Consider the following 26730-nt stretch of genomic DNA (forward strand, 5'->3'; position numbering starts at 1 on the left):
CTTCAGGATGAGAACAGAAATCGTGCTCCGGCGGCACAGCAGCAGCAGGAGGCCCCATTAGCTAAAGTGGTGCTTCAGGTTAAGAACAGTTTCAGGTTAAGTACGGACCTCCAGAACGAATTAAGTACTTAACCCGAGATACCACTGTACATATTTCGAGAGGATTTTTAAAATTCTCAATCTGATGTGGAAACAAAATGCCATAATCATTCCATACTCAGTTCTTCATACCTGCCTGAAAACAGGATTACAGTGGCAGCAACCATACCAATTAACGTGATTAACCAGGCTTTGTCAAAGTTTAGTGTTATTAAGATAAGAAACATAAATTTTAATCGTGGTTGAGGCCAGCCGGGGTTATTTCTAAAGGAAATGTGAGAAAGTGCCTTAAAACAAAACCCAAGGACCAATTCGACTGCCCAACTACGATTAAGGGTGATATGGTATCTGTACCAGGCCTTAGAAACCCAGACAAAAGACAGTGAAGACTCTTCAGACGCCCAGAACCAAAAGTTAAAAACTAGCAGAGAGAGATTTAACTTTCAAGCACTGTGGATAATTACACAGGGAAGCACCTAACACATAACGTAATCAATCCATTGCTATATGGAGTTTCTAAATTGAAATAAGAAATCTCTCTGAAAGATATGCTTTAATCCAACCAGGATGAATTCCATACCCTATGTGCACATGAGGTCAGACTAGATAATTGCAGCGGTCCCCCACTGGTCTTAAAAGTGCGCGAATTTAAATTGCTTCCGCACTTAATAGTCTACAAGAAGCTAAGGAGTAAGTATTCCTTGGAGAATATCCAAATTATGGTCAGTGAGTGAGACCACAGATAGGTTTAATACCAGCTTGGGCAGATAAAATAGCAAGAGAGCACCTAATACGTTTTGATCCACGGAAGGTTCTCGGAGCAGAGAAAGGGCACTTAAACCTCTCCACTCACCCCATTCTAATCCGCTCGAGCTTTATTGTTCAGTTTAAACTTTCTTTAACCTGAACCTTCCCCCCCCAGTCCCTCCCCCAACATGTACTAAGAGCAAGCAGGAAAAGTTTTCTTTTTAAAAAAAACACCACACCCTAAAATAAACTTTGTCGTCAATACAGAACAGTGAGCGGCAAAAGTGAAATAACTGGTTTTTGTAAAGTAGAGGAAGCTTATCTACAGTTTGTCGTCGGATGGTGACCTGGAGACGGCAAATGTGCTCTTTTAAGTCAGTCTGGATAGCTCAGTTGGTTAGAGCATGGTGCTGATGATGACAAGGTTGCAGGCTTGATCCTCTTATGGGACGACTGCATTTTCCGGCATTTCTCCTCTTCCCGGCTCCACAGAAGGAGGAGGAAGAGGAGGAGGAAATGGCTACTGCAGCCACTACTCACTCGGCTCCGCACTCAGCCTCCTCTGCCCCCTCAACATTGGGGGGGAGAGCTGCCACCCTCCCAAAAAATATGGGGAGGAGCAAAACCGCTCACTCCCCATGAACTGGTGCCCCCTTTGCTAAACCATAACTTATTGTGTCGTTTCACACTGACCAAAACTGTGATCAATGTTAACGGCAAGCCAAAATTAAACCATGTACAGTGGTAACTCGGGCTAAGTACTTAATTCATTCTGGAGGTCCGTTCTTAACCTGAAACTGTTCTTAACCTGAAGCACCACTTTAGCTAATGGGGGCTCCTGCTGCTGCCGCACCACCGGAGCACAATTTCTGTTATCATCCTGAAGCAAAGTTCTTAACCTGAGGTAATATTTCTGGGTTAGCGGAGTTGTAAACTGAAGTGTATATAACCTGAAGCGTATGTAACCCGAGGTACCACTGTACATGTCGGCATGCAGAGGGCCGGGAGGCCAGCTGGCTAGTCCTGGCTGGGCCATCTCCTTCCAGCCGTCCCGCTGTGAAGACCATCACTTCTGCTCCAATGTAAATCAGTGACCGGGATTCAAAGCAAGGGCACACTATCAGCAGATCAAACTGCGCACACAGAATAGGCATGAGGCTTGTGGAAGCATATTACAACTACAGATTTATTAATCATAAAGCAGGACAAAGAAACATGTTGTCTCTCTCTCTCACTTCGTCTCAGAGAGAACAGCTAAAAGCAAAAGCAATACACAATGGAAGTTCCCAGCATACAGTGCTGGAATGTAAACAGACATGTGACATGCAACAATTCCACACGCCTGTTCCTTAAGGTGGAATGGAAATGTCAACAGTACAGTTGTGTCTTGGTTCTTGAATGGAATCCGTTCCGAGAGCCCATTCGACTTCTGAAAACGGTCGAAAACCAAGGCGCGGCTTCCAATTGGCTGCGGGAGCTTCCTGCACTCAAGCAAAAGCCACGTTGGACGTTCGGCTACCAAAAAACGTTCACAAACCAGAACACTCACTTCTGGGTTTGCAGCGTTCAGGAGACAAAACATTCGAGTCACAAGGCATTTGAGAACCAAGGCACAACTGTACGTTCCCCCCCCCCTCCCCAGCATGTTCAAAATACACATAGCAAACATGGCACACACTTCATGACAGCCACATTCCAATTTAGGCAGGCGTTATTTGGGGGGAGGGCTGGGGGGGGAGAGATGTTACGTAAAATGAAATTTTAAACAGCTACGTTTATTTTTTAAAAACCTATGGCGTTGTTCAAAATATATCGGATGTGGAAAATTCAGAGCAAGTTCAATGCTTCATTACAACGCGCAACGTTAGTATTTTCCCATGAAACGGAATCTGTTTGAGTTGCACAAGTGACTTGAGAAACGCAGATATTTTAAAGTTTCAGAGGAACCCCAATAAAAGGTGATGCGTGCTAAATGGCTCTTGGTACTGAAAGCTACCCAGTGGCTGCAGATCTGTTTTCGGTTGTGCAATGAAAGAACGAAAGCTGCATGCAACTCCCTAAAACCGCCATCCTTCTGAGCGAAACATCCATGAGCTGTCATGTTCACCAAGCCACCTGCAGGCCTTCCATTTTTCAGCCTCCATTCCGAGCATGCATGACAACACCATTGCGCAAACATAGCAACATCTAAAGCATCATTTGGACCAATAAAGAAAATGCCCCAGGGCTTCTTACCAATACAAGTTCATCCTGTAATTCTTTGTAACTTTTTTCATTATCCAGGAGTCTCTCTGAGAGGTCTGTAATTGCTTTCTTCTTCTCTTCCAGCTCGTCATTTAGCTGCTTGTTTATGGAGACGTACTCCCTTTCCAGGCTGAAAGACGGAACAGAATTTTCAGAAACACTTTAAACAACTAATATTCGACTCTGTCATATGTTGTATGAATTTAGTGGATTTTTTACTAAAAAAACAACCAACAAAGCTGAACAAAATCAGAAAAACATTGATGAAGTGCTAAAAGTGTCGGATTTGCTGCAGTCCTAAACAATATTGTGGTTTTGCATAACAGACAATTTATACGACATGGATGTAATATATTGCCATTCAATTAACCTGGAAATTTCCAGAGCACTGAAAATTATTATTATTTTGTGAATTTATATATACCGCCCTATACCCAGAGGTCTCAGGGCTCCCCCCCCCCGAAAAAAACAACCACATAGGATGTCAAACAGATCAACCAAAGGCCTGGTTAAAAAGGAATGTTTTTGCCTGGCGCCTAAAGGTGTATAATGAAGGTGCCCGGCAAACGTCCCTGGGGAGAGCATTCCACAGATGGGGAGCCACTGCAGAGAAGGCCCCGTTCTCGTGTTGCCACTCTCCGGACCTCACATGAAGGCAGAACAGGAAGAAAGACCTCAGAAGATGATCTCAGGCTCTGGGTAGGTTCACATGGAAAGAGGTGGTCCTTGAGGTATTGCGGTCCTGAGCTGTTCAAGGCTTTATGGGTCAAAACCAGCACTTTGAATTGGGCCCGGAAACCAATTGGTAGCCAGTGCAGTTGGGCCAGGATCGGTGTAATATGCACAAACTGTCTTGCTCCAGTGAGCAACCTGGCCACAGAATTTTGCACTAGTTGAAGTTTCCGAACCATCTTCAGAGGCAGCCCTACGTATAACGCATTGCAGTATTCTAACCTTGAGGTTACCAGAGCTTGGACAACTGAAGTTAGGCTGTCCCTGTCCATATAGGGGCGTAGCTGGGCCACCAGCCGAAGCTGATGGAAGGCACTCTGGGCCACTGAGGCCACCTGAGCCTCGAGCGACAGCAAAAGGTATTCAGAGGAAGTGTAACCACATCAAGAGCAGGCAATCTCCTACCCATCTGGTCTAGGGAACATTAATGAGCAATGATAGTCAAACCAGGTTCATTGTGGTGCCTATCTACACATGCACTAAAAACACATGCCACTAAAAATATTGTAATTTCAATATTACAGTTCTAAGAGAAGTATTTTTAATTACAGTCATACCTCTTGTTGCGTTTGCTTCAGGTTAAATCTTTTCAGGTTGCGTCCCACGGCAACCCGGAAGTTCCGGAAAGGGTTACTTCCAGGTTTTGCCGCTTGCGTATGCGCAGACGCTCAAAATGACATCATGCACATGCGCAGAAGCGGCGAATCACGACCCGCGCAGACGCAGGTTGCGTTCCGCTCATGTTGCGAACAGGACTCCGGAACAGATCCTGTTCGCAACCAGAGGTACCACTGTATTCTCAGGTCAGCTACAAGAAGGTATTTTCAGCATTCACTGAAAAACAATACTCATCTCAGCCGGTTGCCACAACAGTAAGGTTTAATTTGCATAAGACCAGTATGAAGATATTTTATGGAATGAATGACAAGTTTGAAGATAAAGGAAAATATGCAGACTCACACCAGGGAACAGCATGAAAGTAGTGAAAATATGTAACACAAAGGGTGTCAAAACCGAGAATGGGGAGGTGTGACAGGAATAAAACGGATGCCAAACCATGTAAGAACTACCTGAAGGGAAGGCTGCATCCGTATCAGAACGTCTTGCAAGAAAACAAAAATCCAGTTATAAATTAAAATTAAGTATACTGGCACACTGACAACCTTAAATGTCCAAGCAGAAACATGGTTATACCCTTTATATTTTGGTTGGTCAACAAAAGAAAAGTTACCTCTCCCATCCAACTATGCCTTGCTAGTACTATCATGAAACGTCGAGGCTGTGGAACTTTGTGTTCAGGGTGGCACAATTCAGATGTCACACTAAACCACGGTTTGGTGCAAAAATAGGAAGCCTGTGGTCTTCTAGATACTGCTGGACTCCAACTCCCAACAGCCAAAACCAGCAAGGGGAATGGTCAGGGAGAATGCGATTTATAGCCCAAAAACATCTGGAAGACCCCAGACCCCCCATGTTCCAGTTTAGCATGATGAGCACAAGCCACAGTGGCTTTTGCAGTCTGCTCCACTCCTCTTACATCTTCCCCATAATTGCATCCCTGTGGGAATTAGAACACTCTCAAAAAATTTATGATTAATATAATGTCACAATGTGAATTTAATCATCATCAAGTGGATACCCCGGAAGACAACAATTTCTGGGCCCAACAAATTCTCACTCATCTCCACTGACTGCTATTAAATATGGTGGATCCAGAAAACTTTTGGGGCCAGCATTACAGATGTTTTTACACGTGAGGCTTAAATTATCTTTGAATGCCCCACACGCTAATATCTGATCCCTGTTCACACATGCCTAGGAAACCTTTTTCCTATCGAGGGCTGCATTCCCTCAGAATGTAGTCTCACATCTACATCCACTACATCACGTTAACCTGCTAAACCGATAGGAGGAAATTTTTACCCTCTAAATGTTGCTGAACTACAACTCCCATCAGTCCCAGCAAGCCTGGCCAATGACCAGGGATTATTGGAGTTGTAGCTCAGAGACATCTAGAGGGCCAAGGTTTCCCAACACTGTGTTAAAAGTAAGGAAACGCTCAGCTCTATACTATATAATATGAACGATTAGTCCACTGTCCAAAGCAACTAATACAAATTCTGAACCAGGAAATGAGAGACCTACCTATTGAGTTTTTCGACGCTCTCACGAGCGTTGCGCTTCTCTCTGTCATAGGCATTTTCCACCTCTCTAAATTTGCCTTTGATCATTTCCAAGTCAGAAAGCGCTTCTGCTTGGCTGGCCTTCTCCACCTGCAAAGCCCCTTCAAGGTCTCGAATTCTTAACTGCAACGTAATAAGAATCCATCAATCAACACTCCAAGAAGGGCTGTGTTTTCTTGCTCTACAGCACGTTAATTTTTAGGGAAGACAATAACTGTATCAGTACTGATGGGCTTTTAATACACTTAATACGAGTGCATGTGTGCTTACTCATTCCTTAACCATGGTTAGGGTGAAGAGGAAACCCTGGTTACGTTTAAATGTCACGCCCAAGTGTTCATCTGAATATGCAAAGAGATAAAACAGGAGCATGCCATCTTCCTGAGTGAGCAGGATGCTTGAGATCTTCGTTCCAATAGTTTGAAGGTCAGAAAAGAATTTCCAAACACATTCCATTGAATGCACTTAGAATGAATTTTCCCTCCCCTTGACCATGGTTCTGTGCTCACATTAACCATGGTCAGCACTAACCAGTGTTTATTTTTTTTACTCAGAAATTGAAATCAGGGTTTGAAACTGGCATTGGATCAGGAGCAATGCTTGCTAGCATTAGCATGGCTGTTGTCAGTGGAGACATTGCAGCAAATTATACTTAGCAGGAGAAGGGAAGGGCAAATTTATGCTGGAGAACGAAGGCACAGGAGAGAAAGCGAGTGCAATCATATAGACCAGGGATGCCCAACAGGTCGATCGCGATCTACCGGTAAATCCCTCGGAGGTTTTGGTAGATCACGGTCGATCGATGGGTCCCTTTCATTAGCATTGGTAACACAGAATTAGGCCCTGCCCCCTCACCCCGCCCTCCATTGTTGCACAATCTGCAGAATGGAAGACAGACTTTACTCAGTGGGGCTATTTTTTCCTCTTCCCTTAGAAAAAGCTGAACAACTTTGCCCTGAACCTCCCAAAAACGGGGCTTTCCTTCCCAAAAAAAGGTCAAAAACTTCGACCTGAACCCACCAAAAACGGGGGTAGATCACTGCCAGTTTTTAATTTTGTAAGGAGTTGGCTATCCCAATATAGACTGTTGACAACCCCCAAATCATGATCAGAGAAAGGGAAATAAAGGTTTGATTTCAGAAGGAATAACTGTTGCCCTGGGGCACCTCTAGGGTCTGTGGCACTGTGACAGCACCCTGTGCCAAGCTGGGATGCCAAGCTGGTGCAGCAGCAAACGGCAGCTCTGTGATGCCATCCACAGCATAAAACTACCATGTTTGCCCCTAATATCACATTTTGTTAATAAAACTACTGTGTTAAATATTCAGGAGAGATGTAGCTCAGGATGCATTAGTCTGCTCCACCTAATGGCTGTGACAGATTTACCTGGATTATTTCAGAATTAAATTTTGATTCTAGATGTGCCGCTCTCTCTGCCTCGACGTTTTCTTCCAGTTTCTTTATTCTCAATGTAGCTGCCTAAAAAACAGAAATTTCAAGCTGGTTAAAGATGCAAACACCCTAGAAATCTATCTCAAGTACTTCTTGGATAGAATGCAACGTTGTGTGTTTGCGAACACAGTTCAAAACATTGGTGCTGACCTTTAAAGCTCTAAACCGTTTCACCTCAGTATACCCAAAGGAGTGTCTCCACCCCCATCGTTCAGTCCGGACATGGGGGTCCGGCTCCGAGGGCCTTCTGGTGGTTCCCTGTGTCAGAAGTGAAGCAACAGGGAACCAGGCAGAGGGCCTTCTCGGTGGTGGTGCCCGCCCTGTGGAACGCCCTCCCATCATATGTCAAAGAAGGCAGCTGCGTATGGGAAAGTTTTTAATGTTTGGTATTTTACTGTGGTTTTATAATTTGTTGGAAGCCACCCAGAGTGGCTGGGGAAACCAAGTTAGATGAGCAGCATATAAATATATTACTTTTTTTTAATTAAATATTTATTAAGAATTTTCCATTTTTTAAAAAAAGCCAAAAAGGAAAAAAGAAAAAGAAAAATTAAAAACATATACAGTTTACAATCCTTATTTTCTATAACATATTTCCCTGACTTCCCCGCACCTCCCCTTCTTATATTCCAATTCAAAAAGTTCTTATCCCCAGTTTTTAACCTTTTTATACTTAATTCATTTTTAAAAAACCAATTTTACCTTATAAACCTCAAAATTTATACCTCAGTACTCATTCTTAAATCCTTTTTTTCTAAAGTCGACCCAAATTCCCTTCCACGAATTCCCCACTTTTCATACTCATAACAAAACAGAATAAAAAGAAAAAGACAAATTATAATTATACACCCTTTGGATCCCCAAACCCCACCCTCTCCCCTTTCCCGGTTTCAATCCCCAACAAATGTCCATCAGTCTTAATCTGCTATCAGCCTGGAGATCTCACATCCGAGGCCCTTAATTGTCTCTCAGTTCCTCTCTGCCGGGTTTTTTGGTAGTCCTTAATATTAAACACCAGATCTCGGAGATGCTCTAATCCGATGGGGACAATGCTTCCTCCAGCCAGACCACCATACTTAAAAGTGGAGCCCAAATCTTGTTTCTTGCACCTTTCAAGTCCAAATGCTCCCAAAGCTCCAACTTTCACCTTGATCAAACTTGTAATCCTTAGATCTTCAGATCTCCACATATAGAGATCTCTCCATTCTTCAGTCTCCAATTTGGACCAGGTTTTCATCATCCACTTCTTGTTTTCCTTTGTAGCCATCATGTCAGGACTCTGGCTCTCCTTTGTCATCTGCAACACCACATCTCCTCCTTCCCTTTCCTCAAAAACAACATGTGTCTCTTTCTCCACACTCTCTTTTTTAAAAAATATATATATATTTTTGCGTTTTTCAGGTAAAGATATCAAGTCAGATATAAGAAGAAAATAACAGAATACAGAAAAGTACAGAAGAGAAAAAAGAAATCCAACGTTCCAAAACATTTTTTCCATAACCAACCGGACTTCCCCACATCTCCCTCACCCTGCATTCTTTACAATAAAAATATCAGCAAATTATTACCTTGTTTCATGCATTTCTTTGTACTTTTCAAATTTTAAGTTTTAAGTTTAAAATGTCAATTTACTTAGACCTTAAATTAGATTTAATATTTCTTTAAACTTTAACCCTTTCATACTTATAACTTAGATTCCTGTAATTCCAAATCCTGTTATAGAAGCTAGAATTTCCAAATTATGCACATTTTTAACATTCATATAACTTATAATGTCTTTGTAGATAGTCTTTAAACTTTTTCCAATCCTCTTCCATTGTTTCTTCTCCCAAATCTCGGATTCTGCCAGTCATTTCAGCCAGTTCCATATAGTCCATCAATTGCGTCTGCCACTCTTCCAGTGTGGGCAAATCTTGTGTCTTCCAGTGTTTTGCAATAAGTATTCTTGCTGCTGTAGTCGCATACATAAAGAAAGTTCTATCCTTCTTTAACACTTTCTGGCCAACAATGCCCAAGAGGAAGGCCTCTGGTTTCTTGGGAAAGGTATACTTAAATACCTTTTTTAGCTCATTGTAAATCATTTCCCAGAAGGCCTTTACTCTTGGGCATGTCCACCAGAGGTGAAAGAATGTCCCTTCAACCTCCTTACATTTCCAACATTTGTTATCAGACAGGTGATATATTTTTGCAAGCTTGACTGGGGTCATGTACCACCTATATATCATTTTCATAATATTTTCCTTCAAGGCATTACATGCCGTGAATTTCATTCCGGTGGTCCATAACCTTTCCCAGTCTTCAAACATTATGTTATGCCCTATGTCCTGCGCCCATTTTATCATGGCTGATTTGACTGTCTCATCCTGCGTGTTCCATCTAAGCAGCAAGTTATACATTCTAGAAAGTACCTTAGTCTTTGGTTCAAGTAGTTCTGTCTCTAACTTCGATTTTTCCACCTGGAATCCTAATTTTTTATCCATTTTGAAAACCTCTTGAATTTGAGCATAATGTAACCAATCTCGCACCTTGTTCTTCAATTTGTCCAAGCTCTGCAACCTCCAATTGTCTCCAATTTTTTCTATTATCTCCCAATATTTCGGCCAGCCGGCCTCCATATTAAGTCTTTTTCGGGCCTTAGCCTCCATTGGTGATAACCACCTCGGGGTCTTTCTCCACACTCTCAAAGTTCTCAACTTTCTCCTCTTGTCCAGCTGCATGAACTTCCCGGATCAAATCCTTATCAAATTCAATGCACTTATTTACTGTTAAGTCTAGGGTTGCAACGTTAGTAGCCAAAACATCAATTTGGCCTTGTAACTTTCCCAAGAGAAAGAAAATTCTGTCCAATTTAGCTTGAGTTTTCCCTCCTTCAGCCATTCTTGTAATGTCCCAAAACCCCCTCTAGAGGGATTTTGGTTACTTAAGTGTTCCTTCCAGTTCAAATCCAAAAATCAATTTAGTTTGTATCAGTTCTTCCTTATTTTCAACAAAGTATAACCAAATTGTAACAAATATAACCAGCAGAGACAGAAAGCAAAGTTCGCTTTTTCCGTCTTGACAGCTAGTTTGACAGAGTTTGAAAAGAGTTGACAGAGTTTGAAAAGAGTTTTCCATTTTTTGAGTCGTTCTGCAAGACGAATTTCCCTATGGGCTTGCTTCGCAAGACGAAACGTCTTGCAAGTTCTTGCGAGTTTGTTTCCTTTTTCTTAAAGCCGCTAAGCCGTTAATAGCCGCTAAGCCGCTAAGAGCCGTGCTTCGCAAGACGAAAAAACCGCAAGACGAAGAGACTCGCGGAACGGATTAATTTCATCTTGCGAGGCACCACTGTATATATATACATTTCCCCTTTTTCATTCACGAGGTCAGTCTAGACACAGCCAAATTTTTACATTAGAACCTTGTCTTTCTAAATAATCATTCAAGCACTTCCATTCCTTCTTGACTGCATTCACTGGCTTGAATCTTATTATATCAGTCAATTCGTGAAGACTTTAATAAACTATTAAGAACGAGGAAATGGTTGGATGTTAAACAGCCTTGAATACTCTTGTATAAATATCAAACGTTTTTTAAAAACTTATTAAATTAAAGCCTTCATCATTTGACCAGGAATCCATGTCTCCACAGTACAGCTTAAGATTCTGTTCCTGATTCTTTACAAAGTTGGGAAATATCAATTTATGATTTCTCTGTGGCTTCTGAAGTCACATGACACAGAGACACATTTACTGCTTATTAGAGCACAATCAACAATGAAGGATATCACCATAGACCCAACTGGCACAGTCAAGGTTTCAGGAGCGTCAATGGTAAAGAAATAAGGTCTTATATATAAGGTCTTCAGGACCACCGGCAAAGCACAGGCCTGCTGGCTTATGTAAGCAACCCAGAATTTGTTTATCCAACAGATCTGACAGCGCATGCTAACATCAATATAGAAAAATCCTGAGGGAGGCTGGAGGGATGTGTCTATTTATAGCACACATTGCTTAAATAAGCTCAGCAGCTGATAGACCATGTCACAGACACGTCTTCCCTCAGATGTTGTAGGACTCCAAATCCCATCAGTCTCAGCCAGCTTGGCCAACAGAAAGGAATAGTGAGAGCTATAGCACAAAACTTCGGGGCAGGGAATTAGATCACAGAAGGTGCTATGGATCACAAGCTAATTGAACTGGAAGCCCCTTCAGTCACGAAACTGAACAACCCCAAAATTTGGTTTGAGCAAAAACCATAGGTCCATCTTTCTCCACCCACTAACTTTCCTCAACCCATTTTGGGGCACTCTTAATTTACATTTTGCATTCTATTTTACACTTTTTGCATTTTCAGACCAAAGCGTGACAAGACTAAAAAAAAAAGGCGGAAGTATGCTACAAAACATTCATAGGTCCTGTGAATGCCTGGTCTTACACTAATAAATAAAATAGCACATTGGCCATCTTCTGGTTAAAAGGTACAAAGGAACATTTAAGCGGAAAAGGGTGTCCAAAACTCTAAATGATTGTTCTATCAAGACCTCTACCAAAGCATAAAAGAGCTACAATCCAATACAGTGGACGCTTGAGTTGCAAACGTGATCAGTGCAGGGGGGGGACGTTCGCAACCCGCAACACCGCATCTGCGCATGCATGGGTTGCAATTTGGTGTTTCTGTGCATGCGCGAGTGCTGAAACTCAGAAGTACCGTATTTTTTGCCCCATAGGGCGCACCAGCCGATAGGACGCACCTAGTTTTTTGGGGGGAAATGGAAAAAAAATTATTTCCCCCCCAGGTGCGGGGCTGGGGCGGGGAAGCCCGAGCTTCCCCCGACCCCAGCCCCCAGAACAGGGGGCTCCCTCTGGGCTCCCACGCCTTGCGGATATCTGCCTGAAGCCCAAACCAGGTCGGGGAACAGCGGGATGGCGGCGCTCCGCCTCCCCGCTGTCCCCCGAGCTTGTGGGGCTGGCGGCGGGGAGAAGCGCACTTCTCCCCGCCGCCAGCCTCCAAACCAGGTCGGGGAACCGAAGCCCGGGGCGCGCTGTGCAGCGCGCCCCAGGCTTCAAGATGCAGGCTGCTATCCGCAAGCCTAGGGAGCCCGACGGGAACTCCCACGGGCTCCCAAGGCTTGCGGAGAGCTTCCTGAAGCCTGGAGAGTGAGAGTGCGCACCGACCCCTCTCGCTCTCCAGGCTTCGGCGAAAGCCTGCATTCGCCCCATAGGACGCACACACATTTCCCTTTCATTTTTGGAGAGGAAAAAGTGCGTCTTATAGGGCGAAAAATACGGTAACCTGTTCCGGTACATCCGGGTTCGGCGTGGTGCACAACCCAAAAACGTGCAACCCAAAGCATCTGTAACCCGAGGTACGACTGTACAGTGGTACCTCGGGTTACAAACACTTCAGGTTACAGACTCCGCTAACCCAGAAATAGTACCTCGGGTTAAGAACTTTGCTTCAGGATGAGAACAGAAATCATGCGGAAACAACGGGAGGCCCCATTAGCTAAAGTAGTACCTCAGGGTAAGAACAGTTTCAGGTTAAGAATGGACCTACAGAATGAATTAAGTTCTTAACCCGAGGTACCACTGTAGTCTACTTGTGATTTGAAAGGTGATAGTTAAATTATGGGTGCTTACCAATAAAGCATAGGATACTGGATTAAATATGACCTCAATCTGTAGAAATCTCCTCAAGTTTCATGGTGTTAGCCAACAAGGCAACTTAGCAAGGACGAAACTAAGCCCTGGTGATTTCAATGGGACACAGCCAACTGTCTCTGGATTGGGTCATTGACTCAGGTCACTGAGTAGAAGAACTCAAGCTACAAGGCAGAGGGTTGAATCCAAAATTGTCTGTGCACTAGAAGAACGAACATCCGCTCACACAACAGGCCTTCCATCTCCTTCCTCTTACAGCCTTCAAGGACTCTCAAAATCTGCTCCATAGCATTTGGGGACCCCTCAGAGCAGGTTCTGGAGGTGCACAGGGAACTTTAGCTGGGGGGGGGGGAACGAAGTCCCCACTGCACCAGGCAAGAAGTTCGCTCGCGCAAGGTTGGGTTCTGCCCCCCAGAACCCATGTAACATCTTCGTTATTCTTTTAAGTGAAACTACGCTATCGAGTCCGCAGATTAGGAAGCAAGATTATACCAAGCAAGACAACTGGTCCATCTACTGTTCCCCTGGGCCAACAGTGGCTCTCTGAGATTTCAGGCCTTGGGTATACTGGGGAGTGAGCCGCAACAGCAAATTGTGTGGCTCTACCACACACAAAAAGAGGGCAAAGGGAAGAAAATGAACATTTCTTAGGCTTACTTCTTATTTTACTCCTGCCAGTACAAAGCTTCCTTACGCTTTGTATATATCACTTCCGGCACAGCTGAAGTACAGTGGTACCTCGGGTTACATATGCTTCAGGTTACATACGCTTCAGGTTACAGAATCCGCTAACCCAGAAATAGTGCTTCAGGTTAAGAACTTTGCTTCAGGATGAGAACAGAAATCGTGCTCCGGCGGCGCGGCAGCAGCAGGAGGCCCCATTAGCTAAAGTGGTGCTTCAGGTTAAGAACAGTTTCAGGTTAAGTACGTACCTCCAGAATGAATTAAGTACTTAACCCGAGATACCACTGTATCTTGTAAGGATGTCATGAAAAAACATGAAGAAAAATGGCTACATGAAACCCTGTGCGCAGAAGAAAGCCTCTCTGTATTTTTAAAATAAGCAGGCAAGATTCCTCTGTTTTTTTATTCTGTGTTTTACTGAAAACTGGAATTTACTATTGCACTTGCAATGGAGAATTTGCTGTTTGCAAACTGCTCTGTTTTTGGTTTTCTTTAGACGAAATAGGGGTGGGGGTGGGAAGGTTTAACAAATAGAAAAAAGGAATACGTGAACCTCCAAGCTCAGAAACCAGCTGCTGAAAGCCAAACAGCACAGGAAAGCTACTCTCCTTCATGCCCTCCATGTGGGACTTCCTGCAATCATCCCAAAAGGCCACGCTGGAGGAAAGGATGTGAGGCTTCCAGCCAATATTATCTTATGTTCTCTTGAAATCACCATTACTTTCCAACCAGTGACATTTCCTTTCTACACCCACCAGAGGGCACCAAAGGAACGCCACAAATCTTCCTTATAGCAGCTGGTCGACATGTGCTCTGCTTAAATATCTCTCAAACTGCTATATTTTTTAATAATAATAAAAAAGAGTTTAGAAAGCTATTCCACCAACCATTTCCACTACTTTTCAAAAACACGGTGCCTTTTGCTTCATCTACTTTGCCATCACCTCAGACTACAAAGCTGCCTAATTAGGGATTTAAAGACAACCCTACCTTGCAAACAACAATTTGTTGCTGCAACATCTGCTTGAACCTTTTTTAAAAAATATATTGGCAGGAAGGGGTAGCCTATATCACAGAACACTGTGCCTTTTAAAAAAAAAAATGTGCCGTATTGGCCCAAATATATGCCACACCCGAATATAAGCCGCACCTTTAAAATTGGAGGGGGGGGGAGAGGAAAAAAAAGAGAGAATAAACTCCGAATATAAGTCACTCCATTCCTCTCTGCTCCTGGCTGCATAGTGTAAGGTGGCGAGTATAAGCCACACTTTAACTTTTCACAGTGGGAATTTGGAGGGAAAGTGAGGCTTATATTCAGGCCAATACAGTAGATGCCCAACATCTCCCAGCCCTGAAGAATTATAAACATATGCTTTTTTCTCCAATTAAAAAGAGGGGTGAGATAGCTCACCTGTGGCCTTGCAGAAGTTGCTGGACTACAACACCCCAACATCCTTGACCACTGCCCAAGCTGCTTGGGGCTGATGGGAACTGGAGTCCAACAACATCTGGAAGTCCCCACACTGGAGTGGTAGCTGCTTACACACACTCCACTTACACATAGGGCTGGGCGACATCTGGCTTCCAACACTGCAATATATATCATCGGTGGTGCTGTGGGTTAAACCACAGAGCCTAGGACTTGCCGATCAGAAGGTCGGCGGTTCAAATCCACGCAACGGGGTGAGCTCCCGTTGCTCGGTCCCAGCTCCTGCCAACCAAGCAGTTCAAAAGCACGTCAAAGTGCAAGTAGATAAATAGGTACCACCCCGGTGGGAAGGTAAACGGCGTTTCCGTGCGCTGCTCTGGTTTGCCAGAAGTGGCTTAGTCATGCTGGCCACACGACCCGGAAGTTGTACGCCGGCTCCCTCGGCCAATAAAGCAAGATGAGCACCGCAACCCCAGAGTTGGTCACGACTGGACCTAATGGTCAGGGGTCCCTTTACCTTTTAAACATTGCGATATATAGACACATCATGATGTCCGAAGTAAGTATGGAGCTATGCAGAGGCCTTGGACGGCTTCACGGTTTGCCCACATTGCGATTTTTGCACAGAACACGCACCCAAACATCGTGATTTGCGATATACTGCCGGTTATGAAACCTATACCATGGTAGGGACTTCAAACCGGGTTTGGACGATACACAGATAATCCATATTGAGATCCTGGAGGGCTGCCGGTAGGTGTAGACCAGGGGTCAGCAAACTTGTTCAGCAGGGGGCCGGTCCACTGTCCCTCAGACCTTGTGGGGGGCCAGACTCTATTTTTTTTTGGGGGGGGGGGATGAACGAATTCCTATGCCCCACAAATAACCCGGAGATGCATTTTAAATAAAAGGACACATTCTACTCATGTAAAAACACGCTGATTCCCAGACATAGCTATCATCTTTTCCCTTTTCTTGAGAGGAACCCTATTCAGAATAAAGGAATTTCCCTTTAAAAAAGGGAAATGCTATGTTTCCAGACCATCCGCAGGCCAAATTTAGAAGGCGATTGGGCCAGATCCGGCCCCCGGGCCTTAGTTTGCCTACCCATGGTGCATACAGTACTGAGCCGGATGGGGTAATGGTCCGACAGGCACCTTCCCATAGGTGCTGGCAAGCTGTCAGTCCCCAACACCAAAGCACTTCAGAGAACGGGGGGGGGGGGGAGAGACACTTGCCTCAAGCTCTTTCTTAAGCCGGGCCTCTCGCTCGGCGCTGAAGTCGAGTTCGCTGGCCTGCTGCCTCAGCCCTTCGGCGCAGCTGTTGTGTTGCATCTCCATGTCTTGCATTTTCTGGTGAAGGCTCTGCATTGCGCTGTTGCTGTCCTGATAGAACCAAGAGAGAGAGAGGAAGGGCAATTATTGCTTGAGCCACAAGCAGAGAAGTCAAAAAAGATGACCCCCTTAGTAAAGGTAAAGGGACCCCTGACCATTAGGTCCAGTCATGGCCGACTCTGGGGTTGCGGCGCTCATCTCGCTTTATTGTCCGAGGGAGCTGGCGTAAAGCTTCCGGGTCATGTGGCCAGCATGATTGAGCCGCTTCTGGCGAACCAGAGCAGTGCACGGAAACGCCGTTTACCTTCCTGCCAGAGCGGTACCTATTTATCTACTTGCACTTGACGTGCTTTCGAACTGCTAGGTTGGCAGGAGCAGGGACTGAGCAACGGGAGCTCACCCCATCGTGGAGATTCGAACTGCCGACCTTCTGATTGGCAAGTCCTAGGCTCTGTTGTTTAACCCACAGTGCCACCCGTGTCCCTGACCCCCTTAGTGCTAAGGACCAAAGAGAAAGCCTGCTTTGGGGTTCCTTGAACATTTCAGACCCCTACCATCAGTAACCACACAGTCAAGCGTCACACCCACCCCAAAGCCCCATCTTCCTTGGTCCTAAGGCTGCGGTCCTAGTCACAATTATGCGAAAGACTGTTCCATGGAACCGGAGCTTTTTTTTATTAGTTCCGGCCCCTCTCAGGTGGGCGCCATTGAATAAGGAAGGTGCTCATGATGAGTTCCAGCACCTCTTTTTCTAGCAGAATAGCACTGCATGCAACCAATAAGGCTTATAAGAATTTGGGACTGAAGTGTTTGGCAGAGTTGCCCAGAGATTCAAAGGCATGTTAATTTTAAGTGCTTCAAGGTCATACTTCTAAACTGGTTTACATGTCTATGTAAGGAGCAATGTGCTTGAATATTCTTTTTCTCACCTGCAATACATAAATTGCTTATTAACTTATTTCTACCCCACCTTACCCTCCACAGACCTCCATGCGGAGTTTATGGTTCCCTCTGAGGTACATTAGATTGATTTGCTTTTATAAATACAGTCGTACCTCCGCTTACGTATCCCTCCGCTTACGCAAACTTCAGGATACGTGAGCGGCAAACCCGGAAGTATATTTCCGGGTTTTTGCCGCATGCACATGTGCAGAAGCGCTCTACCGCCACGTGTGCGTGCACAGAAGCGGTCCCTCCAGTTGCGGAAACTTCAGGATCCGACCAGAGCTCCAGAATGGATCCTGCCTGCAACCAGAAGTACCACTGTACCGCCCTCATCGTAAGATCTCCGGGCAGGTCGGAGAATAAAATACAAGATAAAGACAAGTACATAAAACGAAACAGTAAAACTGTAACCCTTCCTTCCCACAGTCACATTTAAAAGGCTGTAAAATATTATTCGGCCCAAGACCTGGTTAAAGGGGAACATTTTTGGCTGGTGCCTAAAGGTGTATAATGAAGGCGCCAGGCGAACCTTCCTGGGTAGAACATGCCACAAACGGGGAGCCACTGCAGAGAAGGCCCTGCTCTCGTGTTGCCACTCTCCAGACCTCACAAGGAGGAGGCACAGGAAGAAGGGTCTCAGAAGATGATCTCAGGGTCCGGGTGGAGAGGCGGTCCTTTAGGTATTGCGGTCCTGAGCAGTTTATGGCTGCAGTAATGGCTGGCCCAACGCTACCTAGTGAGCTTCATGGCTGAGGGGCGGGGGTGGGATCTGAGGTCCCCAATCCTAAGCCAACTTGCTATCCGTCTGGGTTCCACACACTTCATGGTCCGGTTCACGGGCGATCAAAGTCCCAGCAGGGGATGTCAGGACCGGGGGCAAGATGGCTGGGTGGGAGCAGGAACGGGATTCCAGAAGCCAGAAAGCCAAGAGTACGAGGGTCAGAAAGCAAGGAGTCATGAAGTCAGGGGTCCAAGGATCAAGAAGCAAGGAGTCAAGAAGCCAAGGTTCAAGGATCAGGAAGCAAGAAGCCAAATGCAGCAAGGCAGGAAGCGTGTTGCTGTGGCAAAGAGCCAAAGGGAAATGCTGACCTTATATCCCTTCCCGGCTCTTGCCACCAGGTGCTGTGAGTTACCAATCGGCCTCACCTGTGCAGCCGCACCTTGCCTCTTCAGAACAAACTTAGGAAGGCCCCAGTCCTGCAAAGTCCTATTGGTCACAGGGCCTGGCTCCGGCATACACTCCTGACAAAGTCACACCCAAAGAGCCACAAAAACAAAAATGCAAAATAAATAGCAAAAACAGACAGATCTTAGTGTAACACTCAAAACGGAGCACGTTTGGCTTCTGAAAAAAGTTTGCAAACCAAAACACTTGCTTCCGGGTTTTCAGTGTTTGGGTTCCAAGTTGTTTGCGTACCAAGGCGTTTGAGAACCAAGGTACCACTGTAAAACCAAACACATTGAACAGCTTCCTTTCCGGAGAGTGTGCCTTTACAGTAGATGAGAGGTCAACCTGCAAAGCAAACTGCAAAGCCTCGCAAATGAGAATTCGGGCATTTGTATTTAGGCCTCGCTTCCCACAAATCATTTGCTGGTCGTGAACATCACCTGCTACTTTTCTGCGCCTTTTAAAAGCAATGGAGTGAGAGAACAAAGATGGCGGAGCTAATACAAAATGCTTCAACTGAGACCCCTCCCAAAGTAGAAAAAATATGTACAAACACTACTACGTCAGAATCTACAAAAAGCTATAGAATGATGAATTTTTAGATAGAAGAATGGAGGCCTTTTGTGGGTTATTTAAAAAAAAATCAAGTCAAATGAAATCACGGTCAGGATTCAGGTAAAAGCAGCAATAGAAAAACGACACAGTAATTGTAATAGAGAAAGAAATTTTTGGCAATAACAATACAGAAGTTAAAAAAAAACACGGGGGAAGTCAGCTAATGTAATAATGTAATGATTTGATTTGAAGGTTTTTGTGAAAGTATTTGAAAGATTTAATAAAAATTATATATATATTTTAAAAAGAATCCAAAAAGGCTTTTTCCCGTGAGCAAAATACTCAAGAGGCTAGATCTGCAGATCTGCTTCTTCTTCTTCCTGCAACGTATTACAATCAATTTAGCAGAGAGACTATTGTGCACTGGTTATCAGTTTGGCTGTGTCCTCAGCACACTTGTAAAAAACAAATTCTGCGGGGGCATGTATTTACCGCTGCTGCTTAACTGCCCAATACGATGCTTTCTCCCTCATTAATTTCTAAACGTGTTGGTCTTGTTTTAGCTCCTCTGTGCGGGGAGGAAAACACATATAATTAGCTCGTTGGGCTGATAAGACTTCGTCCTGGAGATCAGGGTACTTAAGGCGGCATTTACAGCTACCCTTTAAGTTTCCCCTGCAGCACGGCTTCTTAATCTCAGACTCAAGTCGGCTCAAGGAAAAGGTTGCTGCAGGGTCACAGCCAAGGAAAAGAAAAGAAAAAAACCCCTCCAGAGCCAGTGTGTTAAAAGAACGCACACAAGGAAAAAGCACGCAGTCTGAGCTCTTACGACAACTTGGCCTCCTGATCCCGTCACAATTGTCAGCATGACACAACAGTGCGGAAAGCTTGACCCCTGCTTCCCACACTAACAGGGTATCTTAGTTCTAGGAACAGAGGCTCTTCTTGATTCTCGGAGCACTCCGTTCTGACAGCTGCCCAGAACCAAAACAGACGACACCCTGATGTAACTGTAAAAACTACTCTGAAAACTTATTGTTCCAAAAATGCAACCTTCATCTGGTTGTAAATATTAAGATTATACCAGCAAAAATGAGTCTTTCTGTAAAAAATGATTTAAATCAAGTCTTACTTACTTACAAGTAAAACATTCCTAGAATGTACATGCTAGGGGGTTGCTTTGTACCAGCCAGGACAGTGGTGGCCAAACTTGGCCCTCCAGCTGTTTTGGGACTACAATTCCCATCATCCCTGACCACTGGGTCCTCTTAGCTAGGTACGATGGGAGTTGTAGTCCAAGTTTGGCCATGACTGAGCCAGGAGAAAACTCCCTGTTTCCTCCCGAGCTGGGACAAACTTCCTCTGCATGTGACTAGATGTGGGAGTGGCCTAATCTGGGCAGGTGAGCACACCTCCTTTTGCTCCTCTTCTCCATTTTGCTTTTCTGTGTTTTAGGAGAAGTGACTACTCAGTCGCACTCACTTAGGAACTAACTCACTTATGGGATAGTTCCACATGAATATATATTCTTTTGTAACCTAAGTCTGCCTTCAGGGATCCAACTGTGAACTGAATGTGAGTAAACTATTATATTGACTTTAATGAGATTGTCGTGTCTATTCTTTTTAAGAGGGATAAGAAGAGATCTTACCAGGAATCCTATAGAGAGAGGCTCAGACGAGCCTGCAACAAGCAAACCGCGGTGCGTTTAAAGGGGAATGTTTAAATTCCGCTAAGATATAGAACTTGCTAACGCAAGTTAGAAAGGATATCATTAAATAATATATCCTCTCCTACCTCCCTGAACTTCATGGTCACACTTCATGGTCCGGTTCACGGGCGATCAAAGTCCCGGCAGGGGACGTCAGGACCGGGGGCAAGATGGCGGAGTGGGAGCAGGAATGGGGGTCCAGAAGCCAGGAGTCAAGAAGCCAAGGGTCCGAGGGTCAGGAAGCAAAGAGGCACCAAGTAAAGGGTCCGAGGATCAAGAAACAAGAAGTCAAGGGTCCAAGGATCAAGAAGCAGGGGATCAAAAAGCCGAGGTACAAGGATCAGAAAGCAAGAAGCCAAATGCAGCAAGGCAGGGAACATGTTGCTGTGGCAAAGAGCCAAAGGGAAATGCTGACCTTATATCCCTTCCCGGCTCTTGCCACCAGGTGCTGTGAGTTACCAATTGGCCTCACCTGTGCGGTCACACCTTGCCTCTTCAGAACAAACTTAGAAAGGCCCCAGTCCTGCAAAGTCCTGTTGGTCACAGGGCCTGGTTCCTGCATGCACCCCTGACACACAGTTAGTGCCAATGGATTTTCAGCAATTTTCATCAGCTAGGTGAAATAAGGAATAAAATTACCAGCCCTTGCTATGGTTCTGATAAGTATCTCTCTCTCTCTCTTACACACATACCATGCCCAATATTATTTTTTAAAGCCAGAAATGATTTCCAACCATGCAATAAAACTAATTTCTGGTTTTTCCTATTTGATGCTGCTGGGCAGGCACACAGCAGCTGTCAGAAGGGTCATCCATTGTTAATTTAGGCACCTGGTTTGAACTCCATGAAAGATGCAGAAATAATAGACAGCGCAAGCCTGCCGTCTGTTTGTAAAAACAACAACACAGTTTTTGAACCCGCCTTTCTGTCCTATCAAAAAGATGGCCAAAGTGGTTGGCGACAAAATTTTAAAATAGTTCCATTTTACAAACAAAGGGAGGCAAAACAAAAAAGGAGCAAATGGAACATTATACAGTACATTGAGAGAGTAAGGAAAGATTCAAATGTGTCAGGCTGTAATAAAAATCATAACCACCACTTTTGCATAGGTCGAGAGCAAGACGGAACATCCAGGGTATGCAGAAACCGTGCAAGCCAATACAACCAACTCCTTTTCAAATCTGTACCATGTATATATCCCCTAATGTAGGAGGCATTTCGAGAGAAGCAGGCACCAGCCCAGCAATTCCTAATGTGCAAAGTTTTGAGCAGCAGATGGAGAAGATAATTTCAATCCATTGTCAATATCTGCTTCTCAGCATTATATAAATAAACTGAACTTCAGAAACATAAACAGAGCCGTCGCTTTCAGTTCCTGAGGAAGCATAAATCAGCACCCACCTGCCATCTGTGCCTTGGAAAAGCTGTCTCTAAAGAATCAGAGCCATCTCCCTCGTAACTAAGCTAACAAACAGGCTTCCTCTTTAGGCTGTTTCTTGTACATCAAAAGGTTGATGGCAACACACTATATACTAAAGTAAGGTTGTAAGGAGGTGATAGATTATCTAGAGCAGTGCTTCCCAAAATTGGGTCTCCAACTTCTTTCTGGACCACAACTTCCATCATCCCTAGCTAGCAAGACCAGTGGGCAGGGATGATGTGATTTGTAGTCCCAAAACAGCTGGAGACCCAGGTTCTGAAACACTGATCTAGGGCCTTGGCCTTCTAGGTTCTGTGGGATTGGTATTTTGTTTTGTTTCTGTACAAAATCATCTTATACAGTCGTACCTTGGTTCTCAAAAGGAATCCGTTCCGGAAGTCAGTTCAACTTCCAAAAATGTTCGAAAACCAAGGCACGGCTCCCAATTGGCTGCAAGAGCTTCCTGCACTCAAACGGAAGCAACATCAGATGTTCTACTTCCAAAAAACGTTCGCAAACCGGAACACTTCTCAGTTTGCAGCGTTCAGGAGCCAAAACGGACTAGTACCAAGGCAGTCAAGAACCAAGGTGCAGCTGTACACACAAAATAAGAGTGGATCCGTCATTTGCCCTAAATAGTTTACCAAACTCAAGAGCACATGGGGAAGAGAGGAAAAAGAAACCTTATTGCATGAGTTATGTTACGTTGGATCTCATCCATAGAGAGCAGGGGTCAGCAAACTTTTTCAGCAGGGGGCCAGTCCACTGTCCTCAGACCTTGTGGGGGGCCGGACTATTTTTTTTTTGGGGGGGGGGGGACGAATTCCTATGCCCCACAAATAACCCAGAGATGCATTTTAAATAAAAGCACACATTCTACTCATGTAAAAACACATTGGTTCTTGGACTGTCCGCGGGACGGATTTAGAGGGCGATTGGGTCGGATCTGGCCCCTAGTTTGCCTACCCATGATACAGAGGATAGAAGGGAGGGAGGAGGGGAGCGGTTCCCAAATTGACTCATTCACACTCAAACGGTACAACTAAGTATGAAAGTTGAAACACCAGGGGAGACTTGAGGATTTTAAATCTTTCCGCGGCCCAGTTCAAGCTGGAATTAATCATTTTATCACCACAACTTCAACGGAAGGGAAACAGAATGGACCCAAACTATGTGGGCTTCAATGAACCGCAGACCCAGGTGTTAAAAATAAATTTAAAAATCTCCTGTGGTATGCTGTGTTTCTGGCCACAAGATGATGCTGTTGCACTTATTACAGAACCTCTGGCCGTCTTTTGATAAGAGAATACTAGGCAGATAAACACCGCAGGTGGAAGGAGCGACTTAAAAGCATGGTTAATTCTCCTTATTTCTAAAGGACAACTCTTCAAACAGTTTATGGTCCAAGGCTGCCTTTCTGTCTGCTACCAGGCACTGGCCACATTTCCATGTGACAATAAATCAGGGTTGCTGGCTTATTGTGGTTTATCGTGGACACGCAGCATACTGGTCAATTGCTCCTGGCTCCTTCCTCCTCCTCCTCCTCCCTTGATACAAGCAGAAGAAACAAACCCGGAAGCCACAATTAAGCTTCTGGGATTGTGGTTTCTTGCTCACTAACAAGCCAGGAAACGGCGATCTGCTATTGGTTTAAAAATCCGGGCTTGTTAGGGAGCGACTCACCACAATCCTGGGTTGGGGGGGTCACAGGAAGCCAAGCTTAATTGTGGCTTCCGAGTAAGTTTGTTTCTCCCAGTTGGGAACCAGGAGAGGTTGTGCACAGGAGCACACGGCTCATGCACAAAAAGCCACAATAAAAAGCAGCAACCCTGGCTCCAGCCTCCCAACCTGATTTCCAGTGTTTCTCTAGCAAGCATTTGCATGCCATGATTGAAATCTGTTTTGAAAGGCAAGGCTAAAAGGATCAGATCTTCCTGTTTGAAGCCTGCAGTTTGATTGTTTGTGGACAACGGAAGGCAAGCGTTTTGCAGAGCAGCCACAAAACACGCTAATACCAAAAGCTTGCCAGGCCACATCTTGCCTTATTTTAATGTGTAGTTAAATCTGACAGCCCCCCCCCCCATGTTTCCCCCCCCCAAAAAAAAAAACAGCATTCATAGTTTCACCACAGGGCAGAGTAGGAAAATGTCAAAATAAATAGCAGAAGAAAACCTGGTCAACGTCACAGAGTGTTCACAAACTCTGACATCTAGATCTGAAAGGTACTGGAAACATGGGAGCATGTAGGGCAATATCTGTAGGAAAAGGTGGGGGGGTAGCAACTTTTATGAACTGTCTCATTGCAAGTCCAAAAAGACATCTGCTTTCCATTTCCATTTCCAACTATCCCTGAAGGGCTCAGACTAACAGTAATAATAAGTTAAAGTATGTTATCTAGTGCGCTTAAAGAATTACAGTGGTACCTCGATTTTCAAACAGCTCAGTTCACAAACAACTCTGAACCCAAACACTGCAAAATTGGAAGTAGGTGTTCCAGTTTTCGGACTTGTTTTTTCAGAGCCGAATGTTTTGAGTCCCCTTGTGTTTCCTGTTGCGCTGCCAATTTGCACACACACACACACATTGTAATTCAAGCCTTCCATTTCCGACTGAAGTGTTCCAATGTGATATTTGGAGCTCATATTTGGTGCTTTTGTTTTGCTATTTATTTTGCATTTTTTGTTTTGAGGCTTTTTCAGTTAATTTGTTTTTGTGGCTGTGTGGATCCCAGTTCAGCTACTGATTGACTGACTGATTGATTGATTGACTGCAGAAATGGATTTTAAAAAACCCATCCAAACAATGACTATCATCAGTGCAGATAAGATTTTTTTAAAAATCTTAATAATCTGGAATACTGTTTTATTTATTTTATAGTACAGTACATTTGATTTTTGCTTTCATTTTATGGATCAATTGTCTTGTTAGACAGTAAAATTCATGTTAAATTGCTGTTTTAGGGGTTGTTTTTAAAAGTCTGGAAGGGATCAATCCGTTTTGCATTACTTTCTATGGGAAAGTGTGCCTTGGTTTTGGAACGCTTTGGTTTTGGAACAGACTTCAGAACGGATTAATTTTGGGAACCAAGGTACCACTGTAAATGCATGCCAGGTTTAGTTCATCACATATAGACATTAGTACGGCTAAAAGGAGCATTGCTGAACATGACCAGGAATACCTGCAACAGAAACTGGAGTTCATTTCTTTCTGCTTTCCAGCGATCCGCCTGAGACCTAAATTCCTTTGCTGCCTCCTCCCTGATCTCTGCCTCTATTATGCTCCTCTGCTTCTGGTGGTGCTCCAAAGTCTCCTTTGTATGGATAAAGTTTAACTTTTATTTAATTAAAACATAGGTACCATGCATCACAACCCTGAAACTAATAATATCAGTTAGAAATAACGCCATGTGCATTTGATTCCATTTCTCTAATGTTATTAGCAGAGAGAGGCCATTCCCACAAGACTATCTTTCTTCACTCACTACAAATTCAGCAGGCTGCATGAGTGAGTGGGTCTTTGCATCAAATATGTTAGTCACATGCTATGGAGCCTTCAAACCATGGCTTGGAAGACTGTGAAAGAGCAACAGAGAATTGTCTAGCTCAGCAGCTCTTCTTCCTCTTTCTTGGAGGGGAGAAGAAAGTTAACTTCCACTTCTAGTAAGCAGAAAGCCATTGTAACTAAATACTACAAGTGATGGTTTACTCAAAACATCCTTGCCTGCAAACCGGAATCTCAAATGACAGTATGACCAGCACTGGTAAGTTTGGATTGACTTGTTTTGCTATGCCAACTTTCTGTATACCTGTCAATTTTTCATGTACATGGGATGGGGGAAGTTTAACAAGTCATCATCAGAAAAACCTACCACACAGAGTTAAAAGGGAAGAGAAGGGCATAAATGCCACCCTATGCTCTTTGGAAGAAACACAGGTTGATAAGAAGAAGACAGTACATTGTTCCAGATTCTTCCAATTAGGGCAGGGCGATATCTGGTTTTCAACACTGCAATATATCACCAGCTAAACACTGCGATATACCGATATATCACGATGTCTGAAATAAGGATGGAACTATGTAGAGGTGGGTCCCAATACTCACAATGTGAATAAATGCATACCTTCAAAATACTATCCAGTTTAGCCTTCTCCTTCAAAAGGAATTCATATTCACTGTTGCATGTATCAATGATGAGTTCTTTTTCAGAGATGTCGTTGATGAGTCGTTGCTGGTCTTCGTCCCACTGATGTTTAGCTATGCGATAGGTTCTCTCTGTCTCATTCAATTTGTGCTGCAAAGCTCTGATTGTTGCTAATGGGAAGAGAAACAAGCTAGTTCAACTTAAAAGCACTCTGCTGAAACATAATTAAAACCAGCAAAAGTTTTAA

General features: G+C 44.3%; 1 protein-coding gene across 3 annotated transcripts in view; it reads right to left on the bottom strand.

The window, feature by feature from the left end:
• The window catches only part of CCDC171 (coiled-coil domain containing 171), a 205401-nt gene that overhangs the window by 167244 nt on the left and 11427 nt on the right, over window positions 1–26730 (bottom strand). For 2 of the 3 annotated variants that reach the window (XM_081176165.1, XM_081176164.1), the window contains exons 5-10: window positions 26463–26653; window positions 25521–25652; window positions 16444–16594; window positions 7392–7480; window positions 5968–6128; window positions 3082–3220 (exon numbers count right to left, since the gene is read on the bottom strand). In XM_081176165.1, coding sequence (XP_081032291.1) covers window positions 3082–3220; window positions 5968–6128; window positions 7392–7480; window positions 16444–16594; window positions 25521–25652; window positions 26463–26653 — 863 coding nt within the window. The remainder of the gene's footprint in view (window positions 1–3081; window positions 3221–5967; window positions 6129–7391; window positions 7481–16443; window positions 16595–25520; window positions 25653–26462; window positions 26654–26730) is intronic. The other variant, XM_081176166.1, reaches the window with a different exon arrangement.

Source organism: Podarcis bocagei, assembly GCF_964188305.1.
Source record: "Podarcis bocagei genome assembly, chromosome: 17".
NCBI lineage: Eukaryota > Metazoa > Chordata > Lepidosauria > Squamata > Lacertidae > Podarcis > Podarcis bocagei.